The sequence below is a fragment of the Triturus cristatus genome, chromosome 8 (genome assembly GCF_964204655.1).
Source record: "Triturus cristatus chromosome 8, aTriCri1.1, whole genome shotgun sequence".
Lineage (NCBI taxonomy): Eukaryota > Metazoa > Chordata > Amphibia > Caudata > Salamandridae > Triturus > Triturus cristatus.
In genome coordinates this window covers 219,548,417-219,565,286 of record NC_140591.1, presented here as the reverse complement: position 1 = coordinate 219,565,286, position 16,870 = coordinate 219,548,417, and the positions used below count along the sequence as shown (strand labels likewise).

The 16,870-nt window shown below is 52.4% G+C and overlaps 1 protein-coding gene across 3 annotated transcripts in view; it reads right to left on the bottom strand.

Moving 5' to 3' along the window:
• The window catches only part of CEP295 (centrosomal protein 295), a 510,218-nt gene that overhangs the window by 356,822 nt on the left and 136,526 nt on the right, over window positions 1-16,870 (bottom strand). For all 3 annotated transcript variants that reach the window (XM_085621392.1, XM_085621393.1, XM_085621394.1), the window contains exon 17: window positions 15,405-15,617. In XM_085621392.1, coding sequence (XP_085477518.1) covers window positions 15,405-15,617 — 213 coding nt within the window. The remainder of the gene's footprint in view (window positions 1-15,404; window positions 15,618-16,870) is intronic.

Below are 16,870 nucleotides of genomic sequence, written 5' to 3'. Positions count from 1 at the left end.
GGATTAGGAAATAGAGAGAGTAAACTCCCTTTCCTTGTTGCTGCAGGGGAACTGGTTCTATAGCGTGCTTTTGTAGCATTGCTAAGACCTCCTGTTGCAATAGTATGGTATGTTCCTCTGACATTGGTCTGTGTTTGGGTGGTATGTTGGGTGGGGTAGATGTAAGTTCTAGACCGTAACCAGAATGGATAATGTGCTTCACCCACCTGTCTGTTGTGATGGTTTCCCAGACAGGTAGGAACTGCGATAATCTGCCTCCGACTGGTGTTAAGTGGTCTGGAGGCAGGTGTAAGAGGTCACTGTTTGGGACTGGTGGAGGTACGGTTGTTGTTGTTACCTTTACCTCTGCCTTTAGTATTGTTTTCTCTATATCCTCCTCTGCCTCTGTGAAATGTGCTTTGAGAGGTAGTTTGGAAAGGTTGAGAGGTTTGTGTATTATTCCCTCTCCCTGTACCTCTATAGGAGGATCTACGAAAGGAACGTTTGGATTGATAAAACAGCAGTGCACCCATAGATTTAGCGGTGTCAGTATCCATTTTCATTTTGTCTAGTAGGACATCTGTTTCAGGCCTGAACAGGAAATCTTGGTTAAGTGGTTGATTGAGAATAGTGGTCTGCACCTCAGGTTTGAAACCTGATATGCGAAGCCATGCGCGTCTCCTTAACATCACGCTTGTATTGACTGTTCTAGAGGCTGTGTCAGCTGCATCTAGAGCACACTTTATTGAGGCATTAGTGATGAACTTTCCTTCTTGGATAAGATCATTTGCCTGTTGTTTATATGGGTCAGTGAGATGTTGTAGCAGCTCCTCTAATTTGTCATAGTGCCCTGTCATATCTAGCTAACAATGCTTGTGTGTTAGCTATTCTCCAGGTGTTGGCTGCTTGTGAAGCCACCCTTTTCCCCGATGCCTCCAGTAGTTTGGATTCTTTTTCTGGTGGTGCAGCATCGCCAGTGGTTTGTGAGTTAGCCCTTTTTCGTGCATTGGCTACTACTAAAGAGTCCAGCTGTAGTTGACCCTTGATGTATGTAGGGTCGGAGGGTGCTGCTCTATATTTCTTTTCCAGTCTAGGGTTGAGTATTCTAGCCCTAATGGGGTCTTTGAATATTTCTGGTGCATGTTTCAAAACCCCTTTGAGCATGGGTAAAGTGCGGACACTTCTTTCTGTGGTTGGGAAGGTGTCCAGCAAGAAATCCTCTTCCAGAGGGTCAGCATGCATATCTACCCAGTGGAAACTAGCAGCCTTGTCTACTAACTGATGGAATGCAATGGTGTCGTCAGGGGGGGATGGTTTTGAAGGATATGGTGTGGGGTCTAGAAGAGGTGTGTTATTGTCTGGTGAATACGGGTCTCCCCATGTGTCCAGGTTTGGATTTGTGTCATCAGGATCTTCATAAGGGTCTTGTGGATCATTATCTATGTCCTCATCTGGGTCCCCAACAGGCTGTGGAGGCATGGTGGCTGTGTATGGCACATAAGGCAGAATAGGAGAGAGAGGAGGAGGGGTAACAGGCCTAATAGGAGACGTAGCAATGTCCTTCCTTTTTAGAGGAATAGGAGAGGGTAAGGCAGGATGAATTTTCCTCTTGTGGAGCACCACATGACCTGTGTTAGGGTCTATGATGATTCTTTTCTGTTTTGGATCGACAGGATCCGGAAAAAACAGCTCCTCCTCTGTATTTGGTGGTTTCGGCACCGAAGATTTTTGGTGTTTTTTACTGGGAGTCGAAGGATTTGTAGGCTTCGACATGTTTGGCTCGGGAACCTTGTTTTTGTTCGGTTCGGTAGCTTTCTTGACTTAGACTACCTTTTTCGGATCGACCGTTTTCTTGGGTTCGATCTGTTTTTTAGGCTCGGTGACCTTTTTGGAGTCGTTAGTCTTTTTCTGGCCGATTAACTTTTTCGGGTCGATATTTTTCTTGGGATCGACCGTTTTCGGCTCGAGATGCCTCGGCTCGACGTTTTTGGGAACGGTCGAGTCTTTCGGCGCCGGAGTTGGTGCCGTATGTGTTTTTCTCGGCGCCGAAGGCATTTTTGGTGTAGGGAGATACGGTTTGCTCGGTCCCGAGCTACCGGAAGGCTTTTCTATTATCTTCTGAGCTGGGCCCGAGGGTGGGGCTTCCGAAGGGATGTTTTGATTGTGACGAAGGCCTTGTGGCGAGGTCTTGACCGAAGCCTTATGTGGGGTGATTGGGACAGGGGCATCGGTACTCACGTGCTGCCCCGCTGGGATTGGGTCATCGGAGTCCGATTCTACGACTGTGACGAGCTGTAGGTCATCCGAGTCCTCGGCATCCGAGGTGTCGAAGATATCGTTCGGTGCCAGTGCTGCTGCTTGTCGATGCATCGGTGGTCGATGGGCCCTTCGGATCCTGATTGTCTTTTTGGAACGGAAGAGTGCGAAGGCTGAGCAGTCTTCTTCTGTATGCTCCGGAGATGGACATCTGTTGCACACCGGGTGATGATCCGTGTGTGGGTATTTAGCACCACACTGGGGGCATTTTTTGAAGGGGGGCCTTTCCATGGGCCCGAGGGGCGGAAAAAAACAATCTGACGATGGAGGAGCTGTCCATGCGCACTGTAGTCCAGGGGAGGAGTCACCTATCTCGTGAGATCTCGAAGACTCTTCCAAGACAACAACATGCAACATCCGGACCCAACACTAGGCGGCGATCTAATGCAATAATGTGACTGCAGCAGCTCATATGCCTCAAACATATTTGTTAAACTGTGCTGATAAATCTACTGATTATTGCATGGAAAACAGTTTGAGACTAATGAACAAGTTAGATATCTATGGTAATGCTCTTTCTGGTGGATACTTTACCTAACTGCATACTACTCTCCTTTAGAATATCCTCCCTTTCAGGTGCCAGACTGGATCTGGAGACTTTTCTTCAGTGGTAATCCTCAAAGCCAATGGGTGGTGCTGTGCGTCACCAAGCTAGCTCCATAAAACCCAGGAAGTGGCAGATTGGCATTACATATAAGTGCCACCCTGTACACAGATGTCTGTTTCTTGTCTTTTTCTCTTTTCGCGCCCCTGGGTCCTTTTAAGATGTTAAATAGAGACCACTCCACGGAGCAAGGAGGTGGGGGAGCAGTGAGGAACCTGCGATTAGATAGAGTACCCAACAGAAAGAGCATTACCAAAGGTAGGTAACTAGTTCTTTTGATGGGTACTTAACTGCAGATCCTCTTCTTCTGCATAGATACCGCAGCAGTACCTGCCAAAGGTGAAGGGTCTGGGAACCAGACTAAGACCAAAATATCCTGCGGACGATCAGGTAAAATGATATGTTTGTTGGACCTGGCTGTCACAGAAGTAGTGCTTCATGAACATATGCACCAATGCACACAGCACAGCCTGGCAGCTATCTAGACTATGCACCCCTCGCACTACTCCCATTGGCGCAACATTAGCTCTGGTGGAATGGGCTCACGACCCTTATGGGGCTGTTTCTTGACCAGTGTGTAGAATATATTGGTGTAGGACTATTCACCTTAAAAGGGTCCTCTACTGTAATACAATATAATGTAAAGCAATTTGCATAGCATGCGATTACCTAAAACGTATCCTGATGCGGAGGGATTCAAAATTATGAACTAAGCCAAAAAGGACAAATTAGCTGGAAAATAGACAGGTTTTCAGTGCCTTATGAACATTTAGCAAAATATCTGAAATGCGATAGCATGGCATACCAAACCTTGGCTGCCATAACCAAAAACACTGACACATATACACACACACACAAACAATAATTGAATACTCAACCTCTACCCAGTGGCCACATACCTGTCCATCGTTATTTTGCACACTAAGCCACCTCAGTTTGGACCTAGCAATATGAAAATCAGTCTAGAGCCTGCTCCAATGGGAACAGTCCAGCCCACTCATGAACTGGAACGCAAACAACCCAGGACCAGTTTCACCCTTATTACAGCTCACCATCCAGGTATGGCTTAATTCCAGAGGCCATGAGTATAGAAACCACATCTGTGTATATCCATCCCAATTAGGGGATGACAATGAAGTATACGAAAAAGTGATGGATGGTTGGACCGGTCTTGGGTTGTGTTCCGGTTCAAGGTGGGACCTGGCCTGCCAATTCGGACAGGACTGCTTCAATTGAAGCAGGGTCACCACGGATGTGCATATAGCTGGGTCAAAACTGAGGTGGTAGGGTGTGCAAAATAACGATGGACTGTAATGCAGCCCAGAGTAATTACCAGTGGCTGAGATTAATTCAAGCATTCTATCCATCACTTTTTTTTAATACTTCCTAACCAAAAAATCCCCTCAGACGGACCGGATGCAGCGAAAACTAGGAATCAGCCTTGGAGGAAAGAAGCAAGCATGAAGGGTGGGTAATTGAGAAATTTATCATGAAAGAATTTGGGGCTAGGGGCGCTAGAGAGCGCGCGGCCAAGATGGCTGCGTCCGAGTGAGGCTCCCGAGCAACGGAGCCGTTTTCCTGCGGTTATCCTGCCCGGAGTGTGCTGCGGGGCCGCCAAGACTACCTGTCCCTGCCCGTGAGCTCCCGGCACCCGGTGAATCGAGCGGTGGCGGCGGGGGCGGCCTCAGCCTGCGTGCCGCCCCCCTTGGGGATCTGACCGAAGGGCAACGCGGAGAGTGCTGGAAGCGGCGTTCGGCCGCACGCATCACCCCACGCCGCGGCCTGCCACGAGGCGGCTGGGCCGCACGTCACGCAGCGGACCGGCAACGGGAGGACTGGAGACCTGCGAGGGGGTCCCCCTGGGGCGACGGTACGCTTGACGCCTGCTGCGTCGCCGGCGCTGTGCTGGCACCCCTCACGCCGTGACTCTGACAGTCCCAGGACATCGGGGGCCTGCCGTGGTGGACGGAGGAGGACGACATTGTGGCCGGCGGCGCTGGGAGGGGACGTGACGCCCGCACCGCCGGGTGGCCCGGTGAGTGACCTGCTGTGGAGGACCCCTCTCTAGGCGTGAGGCCGGGGACGGGCCCCTGGCGAGTGCCCGACTGCTGCCCCCCGGAGGCGAAGCGGATAACTGTAATGGCGGAGGCGACCCTGGCGGCCTCGGTGTGACCCTGCTACCCACGCCGGTGGATCGGGATTGGGGCGAGGCTCCTAGGGGACTGACCACTGGTCTGCTGCTGGACACGGGGAGGTGGCTGCTCCGGATCCGACGGAGTGCGACCTGGCGCACTTTGGCTACTGGTTGTCTACAGTTCGCGGTGCACCTCCCCCGCTGGCGACGCTGCCCTGCGCCCTGACACCCTTGGTGCTGGCCTGACTCGTGGCGGCGGGGCTGGACCCCCTTTGCTAACGGCGCCTGGTAGTGATTGGAGCCCCGATCGGCCTCGTGCATCACTGAGCCCTCTGAATGCCATCGGCGCAGCAGCTAGCCATGGAGCGGCTTCGGAACAAGCAGGCCGAGAACAGACTGAGGGTGGACGGCCCTGCTGCGACGGCGGAGCGCCCTGTTGTGATCGCGGCGCCGCCCGCATCGACCCTGGAGGCCAAAATGGACGCCATGTTGGCGGCGGTCGACCGACTGAGTAACACGCTGGAACAAACCCGTACCTCACTGGAGTCCCGAATCGACAAAGTCACGGTGGACTTCACCCTGCTCCACGCCGATCATCGTCGGCTGGCGGACACTGTTGCCGGTCACGGCCAGGCGCTACAAGACGTGCAGCCGATAGTGCGCAATCACTCCGCCACCTTGCAGGATCTGATCGACCGCGTTAACACCCTTGAGGACCGCGCGGAGGATGCGGAGGGCCGCTCTCGGCGCCAGAACATACGCGTCGTGGGCCTGGTGGAGGGCGAGGAGGGACGGCGACCCGAGCAATTTGTTGAGGACTGGTTACGAGATATCCTGCCCCCAGGAATGCTCTCCCCGCAGTTCGTGGTGGAAAGGGCGCACAGGGTGCCGATGCGGAAGCCTGTCCCCGGAGCCCGGCCACGTCCTTTCCTGTTTCGCCTCCTCAACTACCGGGACCGGGACGTGATCCTCCGGGAGACGCGGAAGATGGGAGCCCTTTCAATAGGGGGTGGCCCGGTGATGTTGTTCCCGGACTACACTGCGACTGTTCAGAAGCGGAGGAGCAACTACCTGGAGGTGAAACGCCGTCTCCGAGAGCTGCACATTCCATACTCGCTGCTGTTCCCCTCACGCCTCCGGGTGGTCACGAAAGATGGGACACGATTTTTCGATGCCCCGTCCGATGTCTGGGACTGGCTGGAGGAAACGGGCCAACATGGTGGCCCCCGACCCGCGGAACCGGGGCCTATGGGGCGCAGAGAGAAGAGGCTGAGACGGCGGAGACAGAGGGACCGACGCGGTGGGATGGGGCCGAGTCCCCCGGCTGCGCCAAGTCCGGAGAGGATGCGTGTGGAGCGGCTGGAGGCTCTGGAGGCAGTGGCCACCCTGGGGTCTGTGAGCAGCCAGGGGGACGTGGCGGCTCGCATTCACAGTGACACTGAGACTGACCTGTCCTCCTCCCCGTCCATCCTGATTCCGGAGGACCAGGTGTTGCCGGAGGTGACCCCACAGACAGCCGACCTTCTGGGGTGAACTCTTGCTGGTTTGCATTGTGTCCACTGCAGGTACCCTGGGGGTCGGGCGGGTTGCTCCGTACTGCTCCCCGGGGGAGGGGGGGAAGCCTACTGCCTCTGCTGTCCCCTGGCCTGTGACTTCTGGGGCCCTGTTCATTTCTGTGAGTGGGATGGGGGTTGCGGGGACTGAGGGGTAACATGGGTTCCCCTACACATGGGCCGGGGACCGGGGTTTCGGGCTTATTCTGGTTGCGGGGGAGCGGGGTGACAGCGATCCCTACACGCACTCCCCTGGGGCACGATTGGGCGAATGGCGGCCCTACAGACGCACGAGGCCCTGACGGGGGTAACACGGGGCTCTTGCAAGCCAGGCACAACGGTATTGCTCTTTAGCCCCTCGCCAACCCATCCCTGACCAGCCAGTTCACAGGCAATTGAGCCTTACATGTTTGGACGAATACCCGGTTCTGGGGTTCGCCCCTGTGGTTATGGAGTTCCACTTATTCATATTGTTTTTAACTTTGTCTCTTTACACTCTGCAGTGTTCTGCAGTTTTCTCACACACCATGTTCTTGCAGCAGGAGATCTGGGTGGCGGTCCCTCTGGTCTTTCTTCCCCCTCCCCTTCCCCGGCTGGCCCGCTTCGGCCGATGAACCTAGTGTTGTCCGCGCTCTACCCCAATGGCTGACACTGCAATCGTCACTTGGAACATTGGGGGCATGCATACACCAACCCGCCGATATTCTGTTTTTGCCTATCTCCAGAGGCACAAGATAGGGGTGACCCTTCTTCAAGAGACACACATGACACGGCTGGAACTAGACAGACTGCGCGCCCGCTGGAGGGGACAGATTTTCGGGACTACATACTCCGCGCATGCTCGGGGTACACTAGTTTGGGTACGGGCAGGCACACCCTTCATATGCTCCTAGACAGTGCTCGACTCTGACGGTCGATACACTCTGGTGCGGGGGCGACTCAATGGGCACCCTGTGCTCCTAGGTTCTATCTACGCCCCGAACGTTGACCAACCGTCGTTCCTTGATCGCCTCTCGGTGGCCCTGACCCCGTATGTGGGTCTCCCTTGGCTGCTGGGTGGGGACTTTAATGCCGTACTGGACACGAGCCTTGATAGATCCTATCCACCACTCCGCAGTACACAGGCGGTCTCGAATGCGAGGAGCCTCACTGATTGGCTGTCGCGGTGGGCCCTTCATGACGTCTGGCGCACCTTACATCCCGCTGACCGGCTCTATTCCTATTACTCTGCGGTACATGATCTTCACGTCCGCCTTGACAGGGTGGTGAGCTCCCCGTCGCTGGACCCTTTGATAGTCCAGGCGGATTACTTGGGCCGGACTCACTCTGACCACAACCCTCTTCGACTGCGTCTCCGCTGGGACCCGGGGAGACCACCCATCCCCACCTGGCGCTTGCAACCGGCTGCTCTTGAGGACGCGGAGTTCCGGGCCTCGCTCGGCACGGCGGTCGAGCAGTTCTTTGACCTCAATGAGGGCACGGCGGGGAGCACGTTGACGGAGTGGGACGCGCACAAGGCAACCATGCGGGGACACTGTCTGGGGGCAACGGGGAATATCCGTAAGCAACTTACGTTGCTACTCACCGCTTTGGAGACCCGGCTACTGGCATGCGAACGTCATGGCGAGGGTGGTGGGCGTGACTCGACCAGGCTGGCCCGGCTTCGGGCACGCCACGCTGCGCTGTTGGAGAGGTTGCGCTGCCACAACTACGCTGCCCATTCGGCACGGGTCCACGCCACATCGGACAGGGCGGGGCGATTGCTAGCCTGGCTGATCCGACAGGAATCGGGCTATGCGCCAATAGCCTCCCTTCGCGGGCTGGACGGCACGCTGGTGCACACGCAGTGGGAGATCCACCAGACGCTCACGGCACACTACAAAGACCTGTATACCTCGGCGGGGCGACGGCAGGCACAGGATCTGGATCTGTTCTTAGGGGCTGCGGGCCTCCCCACAGTTCCGGATGCCCACCAGGAAACACTGGAGGGTCCCCTCACTCTGGAGGAAATAGGGGACGCGGTGGCCTCATTGGCCTCTGGCAGGGCGCCTGGACCGGATGGTCTCCCGGCAGAATACTACAAAGCATACCGGGAGTCTCTGGTGCCCCGTCTGCATGCGTTATATCTCACGGTCCTTGAGGAGGCCACCCTGCCAACCTCCATGAGGGAAGCCTACCTGATCTTTTTCCCCAAGCCAGGGCGTGATCCTACTCATCTAGGGTCCTATCGCCCCCTCGCCCTCCTCAACACCGACTACAAGATCCTGGCCAAGGTCCTAGCGGAGCGGTTGGCCCCCACCGTGCCTGTGCTGGTGCACAGGGACCAGAATGGGTTTGTGCCGAAGCGCAGTACCTCGCTTAATCTTCGCCGGTTCTTCCGTGTTGCCGTACACGGTGCACAGCACTGGCCACGGGCGGGCTGTCTAGTGTTAGACCTCGAGAAAGCCTTCGATAGCTTGGAATGGGGCTACCTGGTGGCAACCCTATCACATTACGGACTAGGCCTTGGGTTTCTGCAAATGGCGGCGCTCCTCTATAAGAACCCTGTGGTCCGGGTGAGAACTGGCCCGTACGTTTCCAAGGCCATCTCGGTTGGCCGAGGTACCAGGCAGGGGTGCCCCCTTTCACCCCTCCTTTTCGCGCTTGCCATCGAGCCCTTGGCAGCCACCCTGCGGGGGGTGTTGACGGACGGCATTCCAATGGGCGACGCCACCCACCAGGTTTCCTTGTAAGCGGATGACCTCTTGATCTTCGTGCGGGATGTGGCGAATATCTCAGGGGACCTTGAACGGGTTCTCACGGAGTTTGCAGCGCTCTCCGGGTTAAGGGTGAACGCAGCCAAATCGTGTCTCTACCCGTTCCGTGATGATACCCTGGACCCCCGGTTTCAACTGGGAGGTGTGCCTGTCCGGTGGCAGCCAGACACCTTCCGTTACCTGGGCATTCAGGTGTACCGGCGACCCGCTGACTTGGTGGAGGGTAACTTGGGCAGGGCGGTGACGGCGATCAGGGCCCAGATGCGTTTCTGGGGCACCCTTCCCCTTGCGGTCACGGGTCGCATTGCACTGGTCAAAATGGTGGCCTCTACTATTTTGCTAACCTGCCGACCTATATCCCGGCGTCCTTCTTCGCCGCCCTGGAGCGCTCCCTTCGGGATTTTGTGTGGGGCACCGCACGACACAGAGTGGCGCTCTCTAGGTTATACCTCCCCACTGGTCAGGGGGGACTCGCGATGCCCTGTTTTGCGCACTATTACCTAGCAGCACAGCTGCAATGGGTGGCCAGGTGGTTGGCCGACCGGGAAAGGGACGACACGGCGTCCGTGGAGCCACCGCTCCCCCTGACGGATGTCATCGCGTTGTTCCATCCGACGGCCAGAGCGACCAAACCGGGGCCCCTTCTCGTGGCGGTGGCCTGTCGGCGCTATCGGCGAGCCCTCTACCTGACTCGGTCACACACCCCATATGCCCCTGCCATGCCGATTGAGGGTTCACCTAGCGGTCGAGGGATATTGCGCTCGGCAGAGCTTGCAGACTGGCACGCGGCGGATATTTGCACGCTGGGGGACCTCTACCACGATGGTGTGCTTATACCGTTCGCCCAGCTGGCGGAGGAGACGGGGTTACCGGCCGGTCAGTTCCTCCGTCACCGCTCGCTAGTCGCGACGCTGACGAGTCGGTGGGGTGCTCTTCAGGAGGAACCGGCGCAACACCTCATGATGCAGTACCTCCACGTCATGGGACGGGGCGGCCACATGATTCGCTGGTTCGCGGCCTCCTTGCGCGTGATGGTGGCGGCGGACCTGTCTCCGCTACGGGGCAAATGGGAAGTGGATTTGGACCGTCCCCTGACCGACAAGGAATGGAGGGATACCCTACGGGGGCCCACACGGATCCCCAGGAATCTGCGGTTTCGCCAAATCCAGTACTTCATACTGCACAGAGCATATCTCACTCCCGACTCCATTAATCGCTATTTCCACCGGGCGGACGCTGAATGCCCACGCTGCAGGGCTCTGGATGCTGGACTAGTACACATGTTATGGAGCTGCCCAGCGCTCGACTCATACTGGCGGACGGTGCATGGAGCGCTACGTACTTGCGCCGGTCCGCTGGCGCAGCGAGATTGGCCCGCCTGTCTGTTACACTTGTTTCGTAGAACTCCCCCCACGAAGGTTGCCTGTCGCTTCCTCGATCTGGGCCTGATTGTGGCGAAGCGGTTAATTACCAAGCGCTGGAAGGCGACTGAACCCCCTCGGGCGCAGGCGTGGCGGAGTTCCTTGCTAGTGTGGGTGGGGGCGGAGGGCACGGCTCTCTAGCGAGAGGAAACGTTAGGCCTCAGACTCACACCCATAGCGAGTCAATGGGACGTACACGTGCAGGTCCTGATGCAGCTGGATGGGGATGCCCTGAGACTCTGTGGGACACATGCTGCGGAGCCACTTCCTGGTGGGGAAGGGAATGGAGGTGAGCCTGGGAGACCCACTCCTGGGAGACCCACTCCGGGGACTGACGGGGAGGCCCTAACCGAACCGGGAGAATGTGCGGACACTGACATTTGCCTCTCATAGTATGATATGTCGTGGGGGATGGGGGGGCCGGGGTTTGTGGGGGGGTTGGACCGGGGGGGTGGGGGGGGGGTATCCTGAGGGTCGTATGGTCTAAGATCGAACCTGCTGCTGTTGTTTCTGATGGACTTCTGTTGTTTAACCTATCTTCTTTTATCTAAGTTCGGCTGTTACATGAATCTGTTCAACTGCGGGCGGTGGCCCTGATACTTACTTGGTTGCATCAATCCACGCCTCGTAGTGGCGCTGGATCTTGCGGCTTACCACATTCACAATTAGCGGATACTCCTCTGAGTACCGGACTCATTGCCTGTGGGATATTACATTCATGATGTATGTTATGTCTATATCAACAAATGCTAATAAACAGATTTCATAATAATGAAAGAATTTGGGGCTAAAACACTGGAAGGTAATGCACATGCCATTAAAGAAGATCAGTTTGTTATTTTGTAGCCAGTGCAGGATTCAGAGTTTGTTTGGTTGGCTCCAGTGGCAGGCAAGCAGCAGCATTTTGGATGATCTGAAGCCTGTGTAAAATGATGGAAGGAGAGCCAAAAGACAGGGTGTTACATTAGTCTAAAATACTCAAATTGCCGGCCTGAAAAATCGTTTGATGCCCGTGGGCCAGTAGAATGGTAAGAATCTTGCGTAAGAGTTATACCAGTAAAGCATATAGAAAAGACTTTGCTAACATTAGCAGAAAAAGAAAGCTTATGGAAAGGCCGCAAGCCCAAATTACCAACAGAGGAGGCCAAGGTGGGGGCAAAGTCGAATTCAGGAGGCCTAAGAAGAGCCACAAAGGCATGAGATTGTAAGGATCTCTGTTTTGTCGACATTTCATTTAAATGTTTTGCCTCATTCAATGTGCCACAGCGATCTGATCATAACAATTTGAAAATTAGAGATGCTCCTTCACTAAGGAAAGCAGGAGTTGAGTGTCATCAGCATAGTTCACAAACTACAAACGAAGGGCCAGATGAGTTGAGCAAGATGAAAAGCATACAGATTAGAAAGAGTAAGGCTCAGGGAGGAGCATGAAAGCCGGAAAGGAAGATTTTTTTATTTCACAGCAGTTAGAGGCCAAATAGACAGCCTGAAATGTATTGAGAAGATAATCTTTTACCCAGGCAAAAGCAGAGCCTTGAGCTCCTACTGAAAAAAGACAGACTAAGAGTTGAAAGTAAAAGCCTGTATAGAATGCAGTGGACAAATACATCAGGATTAAGGCTCAAGAAGTGTCCTGGTCCACCTGCAGTCTCAGGACAGCAAGCACCTAGCCGAAAGCTGACCTGGTGCAATAAAAATGCCAAACCCCAGATTAAGCAGAGTCCAGGATGTCATTAGAATCAAGGAAAGCAGAGTGTGGTTAATTAACAGCTTTCTCAAGCAGGTTGATGGGAAAAAGGAGAAGTGAAATGGGATTAAAATTACTAAAACTACAGGGATCACCTGTGGGCTATTTTTAAGTGCAGAACAACAAGTGCCCTTTTCCAGGCCTCCGGAACAGAGGCCAGGTCAATAGATTTCATGCAGTTGGATAGAGGGCTTGCAGGATTAGGGGGCGGCAGTTAGCATGATCTGAGAGGAATAGGGATCAAGGGGAAAACCAGGTGAGAATGCAGGTATAAGATTGAGTTGCTATTAAGAGGAAGAGGGCAGAAAGTATTCAGGCAAGTGGGAGAAACAGCGTGGAACTGAACCCAAAGCATAACGATCTGTATCCTACTGGTAATATAAGAGAAAATGGTGTGGAGATGAAATTCTACACATCCTTCCTTTTCTTTTGCAGAAACGATGACAGGGAAGACAAATAACATTTTCCAGTGACCACCGCATGGCTTTGATAGGCTAAAGAACAAACAAATAGAATGTCTGAAAACTTAAGTTTATAAGGGTCACCACACCAGGCAATAAAATTACCCCAGCATAGGTGGATTTCATGGAGGGCCACCTGGCAGCCAGAATGACATCTGTCACATGAGACAGCAATTCAAATTCAGTCAATTGCCAAGGCTTAATCTTAGGCATGGAGGTGCAAATTGGGGGAAGTTCGGATGAAGGACTCTTCCCGTTGGGAGGTCATCAGATAATGGTACCCTTACCAGAGTACAGATGCCAATGCTCAGGAGTTTCAGGCATTACACTCTATTGGCCCAGAGCAGGGATAACTTAAGCCCAGTGATTATTGATCATCTTCAGAACTGAGGTTAAGAGAAGTAGCAACAGGAAGGTGTACAAGGGTCTCTTGTTCAATTCTAGTTGGAATGAGTCTCCTAATGTGAGCCCCCACTGAAAAAGCATTGACACGTTTGGCAGTGGTGAATAGATCTATCCAGCACTCTCCCCACGGATTAAATACGCAGGTGCCACCTCCAGATGCTGATGCCACTCGTGATCTGCCAGGCAACGTCTGTTCAATTCATCGGTCCTTCCTTTCAGGAACCCCGCTGGGTTGTTGGCCACTAGAAAGATGTTCTGTTGCTCTGGCCCCCCCCCCCCTCCCCCCCGAGAGACACAAAGCCGCTTGGCATAATACCACTCTGCTTGTTGCAGTGCCACATAACTGTATTGTTGTCCACAAAAAGATCCTTAACCAGTCTTCTCCTGGTTGATGGTGGGCAAGCCTTCAGGGCCAACAAATGGCATGAAGCACATGAAGCCTGATATGGAACTGGCTCTCTGTTGGAGACCCAGAGGACTTTGATATTCACGTCCCCTAGATGACCTCCCCCAACCCAGTATAGGATCAGAGCCAGAACTAACAAGAGAATGAAGCCCATGTGTCATGATAGAGGCACTGGATTAGAGACAGGCTGCATAATAACCAGTTGCACTGTTGTGATCTTGAAGCATAGGTCAAATTCAGGACAACATCGATACAGGTCAGATATCGGTGTCAGCACTGGATTTCTATCAGCACCGGTTGAGTCAGAGTCGAGGTGCCTGGAAACTGGTGTGGCTGTAAGGGCTGGTGTGGAAGTCTGCACCAGGGTCAGCATGGGCCCAGTAACGTGTCCCATAGGAACAGATAATGTTGTGGTGAGAAGCCACTGGCGGTAACGCAACTGGAGGCCCTAAGGCTCCCTGTAACTCGAATGTGCACCATAGGGAGTCAGAAGCACACCAAAGATTTGCAGTATGACCGTTTTTAAAGGGCTCGATTTGCTACAGGGCTGACTATGGCCTGGGATTCCTGGAGCGTGTTTGGACCAGCTGAGGTATCCGCTCCACAGCACGGGCATTGATGGAGTGCAGCTCAGATGTTGAAGCCCTCATGCCTTCTCTTTGGAATCAGAGTGGCGGGATGGCGTTGAGTCCCACTTGACTTTCTTGGCTTAGAACTTTGACTCATCTGAAGATTTTGAGTGGGAACTGGAGTGGTTCCTGGAATGGCATTGTGACTGGGATCAGGTCCTCGACTTGAAGCAGGACATGGGGAAAGACTGCAACTATTTCTTATGCTCAGCGATGTACAGCTTTGTCTTTGGTTCTCAAACTGCCTTCGGATGCATTAGGACACATTGGTCAGGCGATTTGGAGTGGTGACCAGAGACTGGGCACCAAAGTCGCACTTTGTAGTGGGCCTGTGAAGGACATCTGCTTGTAGCAGTCTCTGCACGGTTTAAAGCCGGTTGTTTCGGCGGGGATACAGCACAATATCTCTGCATAATTTCAAAATTGTTGGAAGAGACAAAATTGGGAGTAGCGCTCCAGATCCACTCTAGAAAGTGAAGAAGGTCAGAGACTGATGTCGTCAATGCACAAGGATAGCTCTAATAAGTAGAAGACTGGCTACATCACTCCCAGGGTGGTATGGGCCCAGCACTGTTCCATCTACTGGTGCAGTGAAGAATTGCTTAAGAAAATTCTTTGAATCCGATCTGGTGCCTGGGGGATATCTAAAGGTGAGGAATCGGAGGTTAGAGACATTCATCAGAAGCAAATATTTTGAGTACATCAGCAATATTTGCTAGAGCAACGGAAAAATCTTCATTTTTAATACAGCCACCCGCCACCCCAGTTATCTTATCCTTTAACTACATTTTTCTATAGCACTGCAGAAAGGGACCATTTAGTAGCTGCAGCATAGGATGTAATGTACAAAAAAATTGCTATAAAGTGCACTGATATAACAATAGTGTGTGAACATTAAGAGAAGGCAAGCTACACATTTCTTGTTGAGAATTTCCTTTATCCATTCCAGATCCCTGCACAGTCGTTGAATCAGAACACATTTGATTAACTTACCGTCTGTTGCATATTGTCGTTATTGCCATGGAGCACTTCTACATTCTTAAGCATCTGCAGGTCTGGCTGCATTAGGTCCTCAGACTCTCTCCTAAAGCTTTCTCGCATTTGTAACTGAGCTTTCTGAAAGTTCTCCTGCAAGTTTATTCTTTGTTGTTCCAGTTGTTGGAGTAATGCCAACTGCTGTTGCTTTTGCTGTTCTAAAGACTCCATCTAAAAGAATATTGATCAGTTACTGAGTCATAATGAAAGATTGCCCCAGTACGCTGTCCATCCACAAACTATCAATTTACCTAGTCAATTTTATCATCATGAAGCCTTTGGTGACCGTACACTCTACAAATAAGGGTTTGTGAAAGCTTGAAGGTAAGATTTGGCTTCCATACTATTACAAACACTCATCCAAAGATTTTCACCAGTAACTGGAACCTTCAACATGTTTTAGCCTGTTAAACAGGATTAACAAGTTGCAACTACAATACAAGTTGCCACTTAGGTAGAAAACATTGCTGTAATCTCCTGGAGGAGAATAGGGAGGCAAATCCCTGGGTATGGTAAAGGAACTCTGAGTTCACTGAGACAAATGCATGTAATAGAACGGGTAGTTTTACCCTCTATAACATTTATACTCAAAGTACGGCTCGGGGGTCGCATGTGGCTCATTGACCTTTACATGCAGACCCCTGGTCAACAGCAGCCCTAGGCTCTGTATACTCGACACAAAACAAAGATGGTAAACAAACAGGAGATCATTTATTTAAAGGCTAATTGTTGTTAAAGAAGGGATTTAACTACGGAGCTCTGCACTGTTAGGAACACCTTCATTTTTAATAAGATCTTGCAGAAATAGTGTAAAAATATGATGAAGTCTCTTCAAAATTCAAAAAGTGAATTTAACCTTCTCACTTTAGTACATCAAATTATATCAATGCATTGAATAGTATTATTTTAAAAGTGATCGTTTGCAAACATGAATTTAGAAACATTCATTCTACCCACCCTAATGCCCCCCCCCCACCCGGACAACAATGCCAATAGTTAACTAAAGAGACAAGTCAGTTGCACTGTGCACTCTTTGGGTGGCCTCGGTTCCTTTTACACATGAGCAAAATTATGGTTTATTAAATCAAACACAGAGAAGGATTTGTACAACACATATCCTAAAGTCATGTATTTTGAGGTCCTCTTATATGCAATTGTAGAAAAGGGAGGGAAAGTGAAATAAAACAACTACCTAGGATCACACAATTTGGGAACGTGGGGAAGCCAGGATTATTACCAGGTTTTCAAGTTTCATATTGTGCACTTCAGCTACTGGATGTATATGTTTTGCTTACTCTACAGCCATGTTACAACCAACATCTGCCCCACCCAACCACCACCCCCCGCTGGCATCAATGCAGCCCTCTGTCACATCACAGACCATACCTTTCGGACCCTGGGAAAATATTTGCAAGTACCCATGC